At 39.2% G+C, this 14791-nt stretch overlaps 1 protein-coding gene across 1 annotated transcript in view; it reads left to right on the plus strand.

Moving 5' to 3' along the window:
- Positions 1-14791, plus strand: part of MAOB (monoamine oxidase B) — a 75597-nt gene that overhangs the window by 50304 nt on the left and 10502 nt on the right. Inside the window, exons 5-10 of the mRNA XM_019648606.1 lie at positions 1543-1692; positions 2666-2825; positions 5033-5129; positions 6041-6094; positions 7093-7150; positions 10078-10175. Coding sequence (XP_019504151.1) covers positions 1543-1692; positions 2666-2825; positions 5033-5129; positions 6041-6094; positions 7093-7150; positions 10078-10175 — 617 coding nt within the window. The remainder of the gene's footprint in view (positions 1-1542; positions 1693-2665; positions 2826-5032; positions 5130-6040; positions 6095-7092; positions 7151-10077; positions 10176-14791) is intronic.

Consider the following 14791-nt stretch of genomic DNA (forward strand, 5'->3'; position numbering starts at 1 on the left):
TTCTTTCACTTAGCAATATGCATATAGATTTTCTCCATGTCTTTTCGTGGTTGAAAGTTCATTTCTTTTAATTACTGAATAATATTCCAATGTATGGATGTACCATAGTTGGCTCTAGATTTGGGTCATACAAACATTGTTTAATGATTTTTGTGTTGACATAAGTTTTCAACTTGATTGGGTGAGCATATGGTAACATTATATTTAACTTTGAAAGAAACTGGTAAAGTGTATTGCAAAGGCTGAACCATTTTGATTTCCCACCAGAAATGAATGTTGCTCTGCATCTTCACCAAAAGTTGGCATTATTATTGTTGTTATTATTATTATTATTATTATATTGTATTTTAGCTGTTGTCAGTGTTTTGTATTGTATCCATACTGTGTGGTTGTATGTCGTTGATATTTTCATTTGAAAATTTCTAATGACATAGGATGTTAAGCATCTTTTCATATGTTTATTTGCCATTTGTGTTTCTTTTTTGGTGAGGTGTTTATTCAGCTCTTTTGCCCACATTTAAATTGGGTTGCTTGTTTTATTTTTATTTTTTAAATATGCTTTTTTATTGTTACTTACATTTGACATACAATATTATATTAGTTTCAAGTGTACAATACAGCGATTAGACATTTATATAACTTACAAGGTGATCACCCTGATAAATCCAGTATCCATCTGACACCATACATAATTATTACAATACTGTATTCCTCATGCTGTACTCTATAGAGTTGTTTGTTTTCTCGTTGTTAAATTACAACAATTATTTGTATATTTTGGATGCATATCTTTTATTAGATATGTTTCACAAATATTTTTCCCCATCTGTAGTTTTCCTTTTTATTTTCTTAATAGTGTCTTTTCCCATAAAAAGTAATTTAATACAGTGTAACTTGTCATTTTACATTTAAAAAAATTAGCTGGACTGAAAATTTAGGAGGAGACAGTGAGCTCAACTGTATACATGACCATGAAGAACCTTTGGAAGCTTTAGCAGGGCTTGGGCAGGTAGGTGCAGTGAGGTAAAATGGCCTCACTGACCATGGAAGCAGCAGGCACCTGACCCAGGATGAGATGGGCAGCCCGCAATAGGGAATAGGCTGGCCTGGGGATGGGTTGGCCAGAAAGGTTCTGAGTCTGAGTAATAAGGATGGGGAAAACAAGCCCAGGCAAGTGGTGGCCCAGCTGTAGGTAGAACTTGATTAGTCCCAGCAATCCAACAAAAAGAGGCAGATATGACATAGAGCAGGGGTAGTGACCAGACAGGTGGTACATGGAGTCAGGCTGAGGTTGTTGAGTTGAAGTTGGAGCCTGGAAATCTTTGAAAGCATAGTCCGGAAAGTGACTGTTAGAAAACCTGTAACTTTGTCAAAAGGCAGCAAGAACTAGTTATAAAACAATGGTGAAAGGCAGTATTCACAACAACAAAATGAAATTGTATGTATCTCACATAAAGATGTATGAGGAAAACTACCAATTTAATAATTTATACCCATTCCTATATTTCCTACCTATCTCTTGAGTATTTTTTTCTTTTTCAGGAGAGGAAATTTGTGGGAGGATCTGGTCAAGTGTGTGAGCGGATAATGGACCTCCTTGGGGACCGAGTGAAGCTGGAGAGGCCTGTGACCCACATTGACCAGACAGGAGAAAATGTCCTTGTGGAGACCCTAAATCGTGAGGTGTATGAGGTAACCAAGAGCCTGAAACTAGAGGAAAGAGACCAGAGTCCCATTATAACCAAAGATTAAATAAAGCCAAGAATATTTCAGACTTCATAGACAATCCCTTTGCCAAAAGTAAAAAAGGTAACTCTATCTGAAAGAAAGGAAAAGAGAACTAGAATATTTGGGAGGGTTATAAAAACATGTATTATTAATCCTCTGTGTTGAACTCCTGCATAATTAGAAAAACAAAGAAAATGTTTATTTGATAATAAATATCATGAGCCTCATATGTGCCTGGCATTATTCTAGGAATTGAGAACATAATAGTGAACAAAGCAGATAAAATTCTCTGCTTTCATGTGGCTTACATTCTAGTGAAGGCGAAAGGCCATAACCAAATATATAGTTAAAATATAGAGTATGCCAGATAGTGATAAGTACCATCGAAAAAATAAAGCAGGGAAGGGGGAGAGGGTATACCAGAAGGTGGGGTGGGACAACTGGTCATGCAATTTTAAATAGGTCATCAAGGAAGGCCTGACTGATGTTTGAGCACAGCACCAAAAGAGATGAGGGATTGAGCCATATGGCTCTCTGAGGGAAGAGTATTTCAGGTACACAGAATAGCCAGTGCAAAAGCCCTGAGGTAGAAGCATGTCTGGCATGATGAAAGAACAGCAAGATGGTCAAAGTGACAGAACTAAGGATTGAGGGGAAGAGTAATAGAAGGTGAGATCAAAGATATAACAGAGATCCATTTCATGTATGTTCTTGGAAGTGACTGTGGAACTTGGTTTTGATTCTATGTGTGATGGGAAGTCACTGGAGGTTTTGAACTAGGGAACAATAAGGGCTTATTTTGGTTTTAACAAGACCCTTCCACTTTTTCTGTTAAGAAGAGACTGAAGGAGGTGACAAAGGTAAAATGAAGGAGAAACATTAGGAAATAAGCAAAAACGAGCCATGAATAATGTTTAACTGCGTTGTTTTCTTCCAGGCTAAGTATGTAATTAGTGCTGTGCCTCCTACTCTGGGCATGAAGATTCACTTCAGTCCCCCTCTGCCAATGTTGAGAAACCAGCTGATCACTCGTGTGCCTTTGGGTTCAGTCATCAAGTGTATTGTTTATTATAAAGAGCCCTTCTGGAGGAAAAAGAGTAAGTACTCTCCTTAAATAAAGATCTTTGGGAGAAGGTCAAAGAAACTTGGTGTAAAGACATGCATTTATATGTAACTGTTTTTCTTAGAATACTGGACATAAAACATTAGTCCAAGTTCCAAGTACAATTCTATCAAATAAAATATATTGGAAAAACTCATGAAATTAACTATCCTTGGAATATGACCAACTCTTTTTATAATTTAACATGAAGATTATTTAATCCTTCCACAAAATCTTGTGAACATAAAGTATGAGTTTATAAAGCTATTTGCAAAGGTAAGGATTCTGAAAATTTCCAGGCAATTTCTTATTTGTGTCAAGGTTCTACTATATTAAATTAAATCAATTTGTTCATTCATATATATTCAACAAGTATGCTACTGTATTGAGTAGAACATTATAGGGATACTCACCAAAGTGCTAGACTCCAGAATTATGGAAATATTCTAGACCTTCTCTGTCTAATATGGCAGCCACTAGCCACATGTGGATGTTGAACATTTGAAATGTAGCTAGTAAGACCGAGAAACCAATTTTTTTCTATTTTATTTCATTTTAATTGCTTTAAATTCAAATGTAAAACCCACATACACTTTTTTTCCTGAGAGTTCCTTCTTGTTTGTTACCGTTTTTGTCTTTGCTGCTCGTGCTAAGGACTTTGTTAAATGTGTAGGTGTCTTTAAATGACCCTTTCTTTTTAGAGTGAGGCAGGCCCAAGCTAACTGGAGGTCTCAGAAGTCCTGTGTGCATGGACGGGGCTCCTGAGCTCTGTATGTACAAATGATAGAAATGCCACTGTTGCCGAATGGTTTGTCCTAGCATGAGCATGGCTCTTATCTCCTGCCCCTTGTTCTTTCACTTCTGCCCAGTGCACCTGCATGGCTCAGAGGCCAGCTTTGCATTGGGAAGGAAGTGTCCAAAGAATCCCGCTACCCAAAAAACAGGGCCTCTGCCCTGGACAGCCTGGCGTCCTCTGCTATCTCTCCATCCAATCCAGCTGACCCCCACGTGATTAGTGTGCACTTGCTCTTTTCTCTTATCACATCCTGTCCTGCTTGTCTCCTCTCTTTCTTGTCCATAACAGGTGATACTTTAGCTGTTTCTCTTATATTATTAAATCTTTTTGAGTTCTTGGATGGTCTTTAAACATTTCTCCTTCCCACATTTCAGTTTTTCTCAATGTTTTTCCTGCCCCAACACACCTGAGGGGAATGCAAGCACCCGTCAACCCAGTGGCTGACTGGGACTTTGATTCTCGTGGCTGCGCAGTGGGAGGGACATGGGAGGAAAGAGAGATGCAAGTGCAGGTAAAAAAGGCCTACAGGGATGTCTGCTCATACACAGGTCAGGGCAGTCCATACCCTCAAATTCCTTCTCTGTTCTTTCTCCCTCCTTTTGAAACCCTCTTTTTGGATTTTCTATACAAGCCCAAAAATTTGTGCCAGAGTCTCCCATGATAATTTTGTTCAAACAACCTCAATTTGCAAGTAAATGATGGAGCAGAAGGAGTGGTGTACTGTAGTAGGATATTATAACATTTAAGATTCTGCCCTGACATTTTCACCATTGTTTTGTCACAGTCTTTTGTTGAAATTGCTTATATTTTGTTCAGGAGGGGAATGAGAGAAGCCTTTTGTCCAGAATGAGCTGAAATTGTTTCCCAAGTTGTTCTGGAGGTCATGTTTGAAATGAGGATTTGGAACTCTGTAGATTTTAAAATAATTTTTTACCCAATAACACCATGTCTTTTCTGCCCATGTCTCCAGATAATCAAAAACTAGTCAATACAGAGTAGGTTATCTCCTTATAAATTGTGACCGTTCAGTTTCTTCTACTTTAGATCTATGGACTGGTATTCTATATTTTCCATTTTATCTGACTTTTTTATAAAGGAGAAAATAGAAGATGCAACTATTAATGGCAAGGGAAACAAGATTTCATTAAAGGGTGGCCTGGATTAATACATAGTATCACATTGGTTTATTCTTTGCAGAGAGGGGCTTATAGTTTTATTTTTTTCACAAAATATTGGCTACTTAGCCTTCCTTTTGAAATCAATTTGTTTTGCCACCATGTATTTAGAATATAATATCTTATATTTAGCCTTTGGGCTTCTCAAGTTGAAAAATGTGTGCTCATTGTAACCACTATGGGTAGCTCGGTAGGGTGATTAATATCTTCTCCCATTTTGCTGTTCTCCAGATTACTGTGGAACCATGATTATTGAAGAAGAGGAAGCTCCAATTGCCTACACATTGGATGATACCAAACCTGATGGCAGCTATGCCGCCATAATGGGGTAAGGCACAGTTATGTTGGCATGAATGCTATTTGGTATTGACAGTGTATTCCCATACTATTAATAAATGTGCCCCGAATTTTTTTTTAAATAACTTTTTACCCAATAGCACTATTCTCTAAATCCAACTGTAGGAACAATCTTTTAAATGTCTTTCAATGAATAAATATTTAGAAGGGAATTAGAGCACCAATAACATTTTAAAATTTGTTATATTAAGTTTTTGCTTTATATTTAGTGCTAGGGGTTGAAAAATTTTGGTAAGCTGTCTTTTGCAAAGGCATGACATGAAGAATTGACTTAGAGAGTTTTAATAAGAGGGCTTCTTGTGGAGGCTTGTGTGGACATCAGTGGTATTTATGTGGGATGTTGAGATTTTCCAAGTTCACTAGAGAGGCCAGTCCTCAGCTTGGCAAAGAAGACCAGCACAGATGGGGAATGTCTTGGAGGAGATCAAAGCCAGTTCTGTGAAGTTGAAGGCAATCATAGGGCTAGGGATGGAGGTGGATTCTAGAAGGCTGAGCACCAAGGAGATGCCATTTTGGAGATAGAACCAAAGGGCAAGAGCTGGATGAAATTTGAAAAGCTCAGACACACCTTAGGTGGACATTTGAAATGCAGTGCTCATTTCTATTAGCCACCAGTCATGTAGAGGGAGGTGGGCCAATCATAGTATTACCCCAGTCAGAAATTATGGCCAGTCTTCTGTTTTTAGTCCCTTGAATCTTTAAAACTAGAAGGTGCCTTTAAGTGTCAGGAATGTAACATGTAAATAGTAAAACATTGAACATAAAATAAGCTAGTGTATAATTTGTTTCTTCTGGTTGCCTTTTAACTTGTGCACAAATGTAATAAAGCCAAGATGAAAGCAGCAATTAATTGCCCCTCTTTTTCGTATTTGTATGTTTTAGATTTATCCTTGCCAACAAAGCCAGAAAACTGGCACGTCTTACCAAAGAGGAAAGGTAAGAAAAAAAGTGCCTCTTCTTTCTTCCCTCCCTCCCACCCTCCCTTACTTCCTTCCTCTACTTCTGTCTTCCTTCCTGTCCCCTCCCCAATCCTTTCCCCTCCTTCTGTTCTTTTCCTCCTTTTTAAAATTTTCTGTCTACTTGCCTGCCTTTCAATTTTAGTTAACTTTTTAACATAAATATTGCCTGATAATATGTTTGTTCCCAATACTACATCTGTTATATTAATTATAAGTGTCTTGTATAAAGGCACAGTGCTTATAACTTAAGAACCAAATATTCAAATTCATATTTATTGAGTTTATTATACATAAGATACCATGCAAATGGTTATAGGAGAATGTATAATACACATACCACCTGAGAATACAAAATTGGATATAGCTCAGGAGCTGACAGTTTACTTGGGGAGGGGGGGTGCATTTATAACAAGTTCCTGGGTACTGCTGCTGCTGGGACCACAGCATTTTACATCATTAATGAAAAAAATCATGTGAGTTTGTTGATAAAACTAAAGCTCTGAGAGCTTAAGTAACCTGCTCAAGACCTTAGGGTACTTAAGAGGCAGAAGCATAATTCAAAGTTCTTCCTGCTACCTCCTCTTTCCACTCTGCCCATTGCTTTGTAGTGAGGTAGGAGGAGGAAGAGGGTGAGCTACGATCAGGCCTTAACCCTCCCAGAATCTCCAGTGCTGAGCAGATTGACTGACACTTTGGAGGTACACGATATTTTTTTGAGTGAATGGACAAATTTCCGTGTGCCTCCAGTGATTCAGGCAATGTATCACTTTATTCTCTTTAAATTTATTTATGACCTCATAGATTTAAGACATTTGAAATAGAACAAAGTGCCTTGTTTTGAAAAACTACAATGAAATGTCAAGTGGAAGCAATGGCTCACAGTCTTTTTGAATGAGAGGATAGGTCCCTCTTTCACTTTTTCTTTCACTTCATTCCTTCATTTTTACTTTTGTTTCCGCTCCCCCACTCCCGTAGGTTGAAGAAACTTATTGAGCTCTACGCAAAAGTTCTAGGCTCCAAAGAAGCTTTGCAGGTAAGACTGCTTCACAACCCTTTCCGAAGGGACAGTGATCTTGCTTTGTCTTCAAGAGGCTAGCAGGGATAGGCTCATAAGTAGGGCCCTAGAGCTCATGCTTTCCCTGATATATTCTTAGAGGCATTTGCACAGGGTTTGTCAACTTATAAGTTGTCCCAAAGAGTATGGGCCCCAGATGAGCTGGTGGCAGCTCAGGAACCCTGCAACACTGTTGCATTCCAGGTAGTACCCTGCTTATCCCTGAGTTCACAACTCTTCCTGGAGCACGGCATTGGACCATTTTGCTCCCAGCTATGTCAGGTGGTAAAAGAGGGGGCTTCTGCTACCCATAGAGAAATTCTACATCCTAACAGCCACGATGGGGATGAAAAGAGTTTTCTATTTCTCTGTTGATCATGTAGAGACCAGAGTCTCATTTGTATACATAAACTAGCATATAAACATTTCCTAACACCCATCCTACCCCCAACTGTCTTGAAAGTAAAAATAGGGTGGCCTGCCCCACTTCTGCACATCCTTTTTTGCCTTGTTTTACCCTTGAACATTAGGGGTGCAGGGAAGACATGCTGATTGACTCAAAGTGAGCCCTGTCAGCTGAGTATCATAGACACCATTGGAAATAGCCTAAGGAAACTGATCTTCAAGTTAAACTAGTAGTACCCCACAGGTAGCCAAAGGAGGGGTGAGGGTGGAGTAGGGAGGCAGTGTGTTAGGACGTTTGATGATAGTCAGAGGGCCAAATGTGCTCATAACCAGTAGCCATAACTGCCTTCCTCATCATTATTTAAAGCAATGAATTGGTGTTCTTATTACATTTACCAGACTGCTAGGTTTTTTATGTTTTGACATGGATTAAGTAATCTTTTGAAAGCAATTATTAAATCCAGTTATCCATGAAGCATTTGAAGGCAATGGAGACTGATGTACAAACGAGCAGTTAAAGTGTGAGAAAAATCTAATGAGGGGGTCTAAGAATGTTTAACTTGTTAAGCCTCTTAAATCCAAATTTCTGCAGTGTGCACCATGACCTAGTTGAGCAGTTACATGGCTTAACCTTTATTCTAACACTTATCTTGCTCAACTTTGCAGTGACATGCTTTCTCCTAGTCAAGTTGTGGCTTTTCAATTTGTCTTTTTTTTTCATTCTTTTCAAGTAAAAATTTGTTCATACTCATTGCTAGAGGTGAAATATATGCTTTTAAGGATTTTTGAAGTTCTTTCTCAGCAAATAAGCAGGAATAATTAATTTATTGGTTTGGAGAAAAACAATAATAATAAAAAATGTGTTTTGTTTCATTTTTTGCTTTCATATGCCATTTAGCAAGTTTAAATATAAGTATAGCCTCTAGGTTCAAGGGTAGTGTGAGTGAAGTAGCAAAACCAAAATTATATATACACTAAGGAAACTTATTTTACATCTGTTAAAAATTACTGGGTTTTCTGTTTTAAAATACTGTTCAAGCGATTTTACCCTGGTAGATACCCAGTTTTTTTGAAGTTATGTTCTGAGATAATCTCGAGCTGAGGCAATTTGTAATTGAAATTCTTCCAACAATCTGTAAGGTAGTTGTTTGTTGAACCTTGGTTAGAGAGGAAAGAAGTTGTTCTCAAATTTCCAAAAAAAGTTGATGGTTTTTAATTTGGGAAAGTCCCATTTTCCTAAGAAAGATATGGATGATAACTTGCTTATGATAAAAATGAGCTGGTCCTGTCCTTGTTTGCTCTTGGCATAAAGAGGGGCACTTGCTTTACTCTTGTTCTATTATCTATTGCGTGAAAGGAAGCAAGTCCTGGGAGCAAGGTAAGGTGAAAGATGAAGCCCAACCTTCTGATTGGCAGAAAACAGCCAGAAAAGAGTACTCATGAGGTGGTTGTCCCCTCAGATGTGAAGAGGGAAGAGGGCTGGCTGTGAGACTTGGGAACACCACTAGAGGCCTGAAGCAACTTACGCCCCTCAGGCAGGGCCTAGTGCTTTGTAAATAGGATGCATTACAAATGACTATCCAAAGGTCCTATATAACTTCAAATTTTTGTAACAAAGCATTTTTTCAAAACCTATTTTTGTTTTTAAGATTTTATTGGGGAATTGGGGAAGGGGAACAGTGTTAGGGAATTGGGGAAGGGGAACAGCCAAGTTGCTGTCCTTCAATCTTAGTTGTGGAGGGCACAGCCAGCTCAGCTCCAAGTCTAGTTGCCATCTGGCCGCCTGTCGGCAGCTCATGGCCGCTCAGCTCAAGGTCAAAATCTATTTTAAAGTAATATTTTTTTGCTCTCAAAAGTTACCATGTTGATTTTTATCTTTGCAAAATCATGCATAATGATAATGCTTATGTTTCGTCATTTTAACAAAGAGCTCAAGCTTTGCAAAATCTCATGTAATGTTTTATCTGTTCAGGGCAAAAAATATATTTTTCAGACCAATAGTTGTTTATAAGTAATACCAACAGAATTGCCTTCATCCCATGAAAACATTAATTCGTCTGTCTAGCTGCCTTCAACAAAGCTCCATTCCACCAAAAACATGAATCTTCTCAGCCCTTTTCCTTGACAGATGTGTTTTTCTGCTTTTTCTGCTCCAACCGCTCCAGAAGCATAAATCCTTTGTTAAACTTGTCTTGAAACCGTTAAGCACTAAAACTTATTAATACTTAAAGCCAATTTAAAAGTGGAATTAGACAACTGCAGTTTATAAACAGTACCTGAGACATGAATGAACCAACCGAGAAAACTTTCTGAAGTCAGAATTTCTTAGAATTGTATTTTACCAGGGTATTTATCTGCCCAAAGACATGTCTCTAAAAACATCAGGATAATAAGGCTCTACTTCAGACATATAATGGTTCTTCAATATGAAGCCGACAGGGCTGCTTGATTTATTCTAGACTAGATAGTCTCCTTCAGGCTTTTGTCACTCTGTCTTGCAGCCGGTGCACTATGAAGAGAAGGACTGGTGCGAGGAGCAGTACTCAGGAGGCTGCTACACGACCTACTTCCCCCCTGGGATCATGACTCAATATGGAAGGTATAGTAAAAGTGTGCTAAGCTCTGATTGAAGTGCCCTGAACCTGAATGCAAACCCTAAACAGGTTCATGTAGCACTTAGGTTTCTTGTAAATGCAAAAAAAAAAAAAATCCCCACTTTCCTTTTTATCTTGTGAATCTCATGAATGAAGTCATAATTCTGCATCATGGGGGTGCCTTTCACTTTTAATTCCTTTGAAGAAAGAATCCCAATCAATAAAACCAAAGAAGGCTGCAGCATAAGAATAGGAATTTAGATAGTCAGAGGGTTCACTGTATTGTCAGAGGAAGTGTTTTTATACTGAGTTTAGACCTCAGTAAAACTTCCTCAAATGGAACTGTGTAAGTGTGAATATGGGTACAGTATTAAAAAGCAAAATGGGCTCTAGACTGAATGTGAAGAGGCTTGGGTTCCACTCCTGCCTGATTCTACCAATAACCAACTTTGTCATTCTGGATAGGTCATTTCACTTCTCTGAATCTCACTTTTCTAAGCAGGTGTATAAGAAAGCACAAGATGGCACACAATCAACAATAATCAGTATGTTAATAATCAGTGTGTAAATTTTTAACATCTTTATTGAATTATAGTTCACATACCTCTTAATTCACCCATTCAAAGTGCATAATTCAATGATTTTTGCTTCAACAGTGTTGTGCATCCAAGTATGACTCATTGGTGTTTAGTTTGTTGTATTTGATGATAACAATAAGGTGAGAATTAATGGTATAGCAGTAATTATTATGATTATGGGAGTAATACTAAACCAAGCAATAGTTTAATGCCAAGAGCCCAATCTAACCAAAATAGGAAATGTAGAGTAGTGAGTTAAAGGCTGCTGAGAGTGTAATTAAAAGAGGGTGTGATTAAATGTAAATAACCAATCAATCTGTCCATGAAAATGAGTCAAAGAAAGATTAAAACCTACCTGTGAAAAGATACATGACTTTGGTTAGCACTTTCCCCATCTTCCTGAAGATAGCAAAATATCATCTATGAGAACATTCTGGAGCCAAAGGGCTCCACCTGATTAGCTACCAGGTCATTAAGTTAATTTTTGTATATGGTGAGTGTAGAATATGTGAATAGTAATGGTTTCATTCAGCGTGTATTGGCTAAGTGCCAACCATTTGCCAAACCTTGTGCTGAAAACTTTGATATGAGGAAAGCCCTCTCTGCTGTGAAAGAGCTGACAGTGCAGTGTTTGGGGTTGGGGTGGGTATGGAGAGAGAAGAGAACATCAAATTGACTGTACTGCACTATGCTAAGTACTCTAATAAAGGGGCATACAAATACCATGGGGACCCAGGGAGGGACAGGCTAGCCTTACCTAGAGAGAAATCTGAAAACGCTTCATAACACCAATACCACCTGAGGATTGTAGAGGCAGAGAAAAGCTATTGGGAGATGCACTCTAGGCAGATGGAACTATATGAGCAAATGCTTGAAATCGTACAAATTCATGGAATGTCTGGGAGAAGTTCTGCATGGCTAAGCTCTGGGTGATACTGAAGAAGGAGTGGAGAATCAGAAAGGTAGATAGGATTCTTTGCCTCATATAACACATTCATGAATACAAGACTTCACTTTTAAACAGAGAAAAGGCCATCAGAGCATTATTTTGTTTTTGGTTTGTGATGTGATTAGATTTCTGACCACAGAGTGGTCAATTTCATGCTCAATCCCATAAGGCGTGTCAGGAAAATACCTTTAGGCAATGGAGCTTGGGGAGGTAAAGGACACTCACCTTCCCTTGACCACATGAGAGAAGCAAGATAAGCCTCACTGTATCAGGCATTAGTGGTGACATGGTAACACCCTTTTTCATTTGTATTCCTTCTCAGGAACATGTGTCAGTCTTCTTATCATTAGCTTCAATTTGTAGGGTAGAAACTAAAGCACAGCATATTTTAGTGACATAGCTCCCGGCCTGTGCAAGGACTACTTGCCCACAAGGCTTCCCTTGACCCTTCAGGTCCATTACATTTGGGATACTACAAAGAATTTCATCATCATGGTCCATCAAAATGTTCCACTTCCAGATGGAAGACAGAGAACAGTAATGACAGTACAATTTTAGTGTAAAATAAACACACATTTCTTAAAGAATTTTACCTCTGGAGACACTGAAAAACTGATTGTAGCAGTTAAGCAGAAAAACACATAAGGAGATGTTTTACTCTATCAAGCAATGAGAAATACACATGGCAATATGCTTTTCCATGAATGTGTATTATCTGTTAACTCACCTACAAAAGAAGGAGCAGGGATTTTCCTCCTCTAGCTGTTGGACTTTTTTCCCCCAAGGGAAGATTTCCAAATGAAAAGTAGAGAAAAACATCTCTGTTTAAAATTAATTCTTGGTTTTTACATTTTTACATTCTAATTGTTAGCACAATCCAGTCTCTAAGCCTTTATTCTCTCTTTCAATATTTAATTCCAGGATTTGGCCAGGCCTCTGTCCCAGAGGTTTCCAATTTGGGGTTAGTTCCCTCTGTTTGAAAAAAGTCAACATGTGGTAAAAACAGCCTTGTTTAATGAACATGGAAAAACGAATTCACCTTCTTTTGCAGGGAACCCCTCCTGAATACCCTTAGGTTCTCCAGCCCATGCTGGCTTGGATCACTCCAGATTATTCCATGTATTATCATCAGTATTATAATATTCTATAATATCTTCTCTTTTATCTTCTACTCCTTTTTTATGGCTACAATAAGGGCTCATGAAGGAAAACCCGCCAATTCAAGCCAGCCCATTTGGCTTTCTGATAAAAGGCCTGGTGGTGTACAGTGTTGACTAAGATAGAGAACATGGGTGTTAGCTCTGGACATTCTCATCCCTTACTTGATATAATGGAAACCTGGGATAGAATGAATAATGACATGTTGACAGTGCTTCCCTTATGGCATTTTTGTCAGGGTAACAACAAACTGCCCCGCTTAGAAGCCAAGTGCAGTGACACTTCTGTCCCTCTGTGTAGCATATGAGCACTCTTTCTTCTTTATTCTTATTTTTATTTTTTTTTATTTTTAAGCTGAGCCATCCTGCCACCTGTTGGCAGCTCAGCGGATGATCAGCTCAGGCCGGGAATCGAACCGCTGTTGCTCAGAGCTCAAACTCTTGAGCGAGCTCTTAACCAACAGAGCCACTTGGCCGGCCCTGAGCACTCTTTCTTAGCTAGTGATGATGATATATTAGGCGAAGCATAGGAGATAGAAACAGAGGCCTTGACATACGATAGACTTAGTTCAAATCCTAGCTCTGCTATTTTCTAGCCATGTGGCCCTTGGCAAGTCACCACACATTTCTCCAAGCCTCCATTTCCTCGTATATAAAATGAGATCATGATAGTAGTAGCTATGTCATAGAGTTCTTTAAAAATATTAAAGAAGTGATATTAGAAATATGGAAGCATGCGGGGTGCTCGTTGATACTCCCCTTGAAGTTACAACAAACAGAACAGCTATAATTCAACAGAAGATTCCCTATGCAACACACAAATGCATCTGAGAGATCATATCCAAACATCTGAAGGTGGGTAAATTGGGGCAAACGGGAGAAAGGGAGGGTGAAGTATAGAGACGAGGGCTGTGGGACACAGCCTGAAGTTCACTGCAGTCCTGGGAGAGGGGAGAATTGAAACTGCAGGTGCAGTCTCTGTGGCCCAAGAAATTCTGCCTGAAGGGCTAGCATATAATATGGCTGAAACCCAATGATCAGGGCTGAAACCTTGGGGGAAAGACCAAATACAGAAGTACAACTGTGGTCTACCAGCCCTCACTGCCAGGCAGAAAACAAAGCCACGGACCCTGGTCACCTTCACCCAACCTCCCAGAGCTCACCTCCCCCACATCCTCCCAGTGCTAGCATTGAGCCCCTGAAAAAACAGTAGCAGTGCCAAAATCAAGAGCAGAATATTTATATCACTGAGAACTGGAAAGATAGTTCCTGAGTGGCAGGTGCACAGTGTGGCTAATTCCAGAGACAAAGGAGGACCTATAGGGATGAGGCAACTGTGGACTGGCAGTCGCCATTACTCAGAAGAGAACAAAGCCACAGACACACTTGCTGCCTTTCCCAGCCCAACCCGCCCCCACCTTTTGCAGCTGATCACAGCAGGAACACTGAGGGATGCTGAGACTCACAGCTCTGCATCTGGCTGCCAGGGCAGCACTGGGATTTCAGAGGTTCAGAACCCAATCACTCACCACATCCTCTCATGAGGGTTGTGCCCTGAAACCAAAGCCACTTGGTCACAGAGGAGAAACCCACCTCCCCCGGAAATCTCCCACTGTGCGAGAAGCCAAAACAGCACAAGAGAAAATCAAATGCTCCAGCACTACCTACTGGGAAGGTCTCTTCATATCAACATGCTGTAGAATTCACTTCCATAGATGCCCAGAAAGAGAAATAATCCATTAATTGCCATGAATAACCAAGGTAACAAAGCAGCACATAAAGAAAATTAAAAATCTCCAGAAAATACTTGTAAACTTAAAGACATGGAAATATGTGACTTAAATGACAGAGAATTCAAGATTGCAGCTCTGAAAAAACTCAACGAGCTGCAAGAAAACTCAGGCCATTTAATGAACTCAAAAATAAAATAAATGCAC

Source organism: Hipposideros armiger, unplaced genomic scaffold, assembly GCF_001890085.2.
Source record: "Hipposideros armiger isolate ML-2016 unplaced genomic scaffold, ASM189008v1 scaffold_7, whole genome shotgun sequence".
NCBI lineage: Eukaryota > Metazoa > Chordata > Mammalia > Chiroptera > Hipposideridae > Hipposideros > Hipposideros armiger.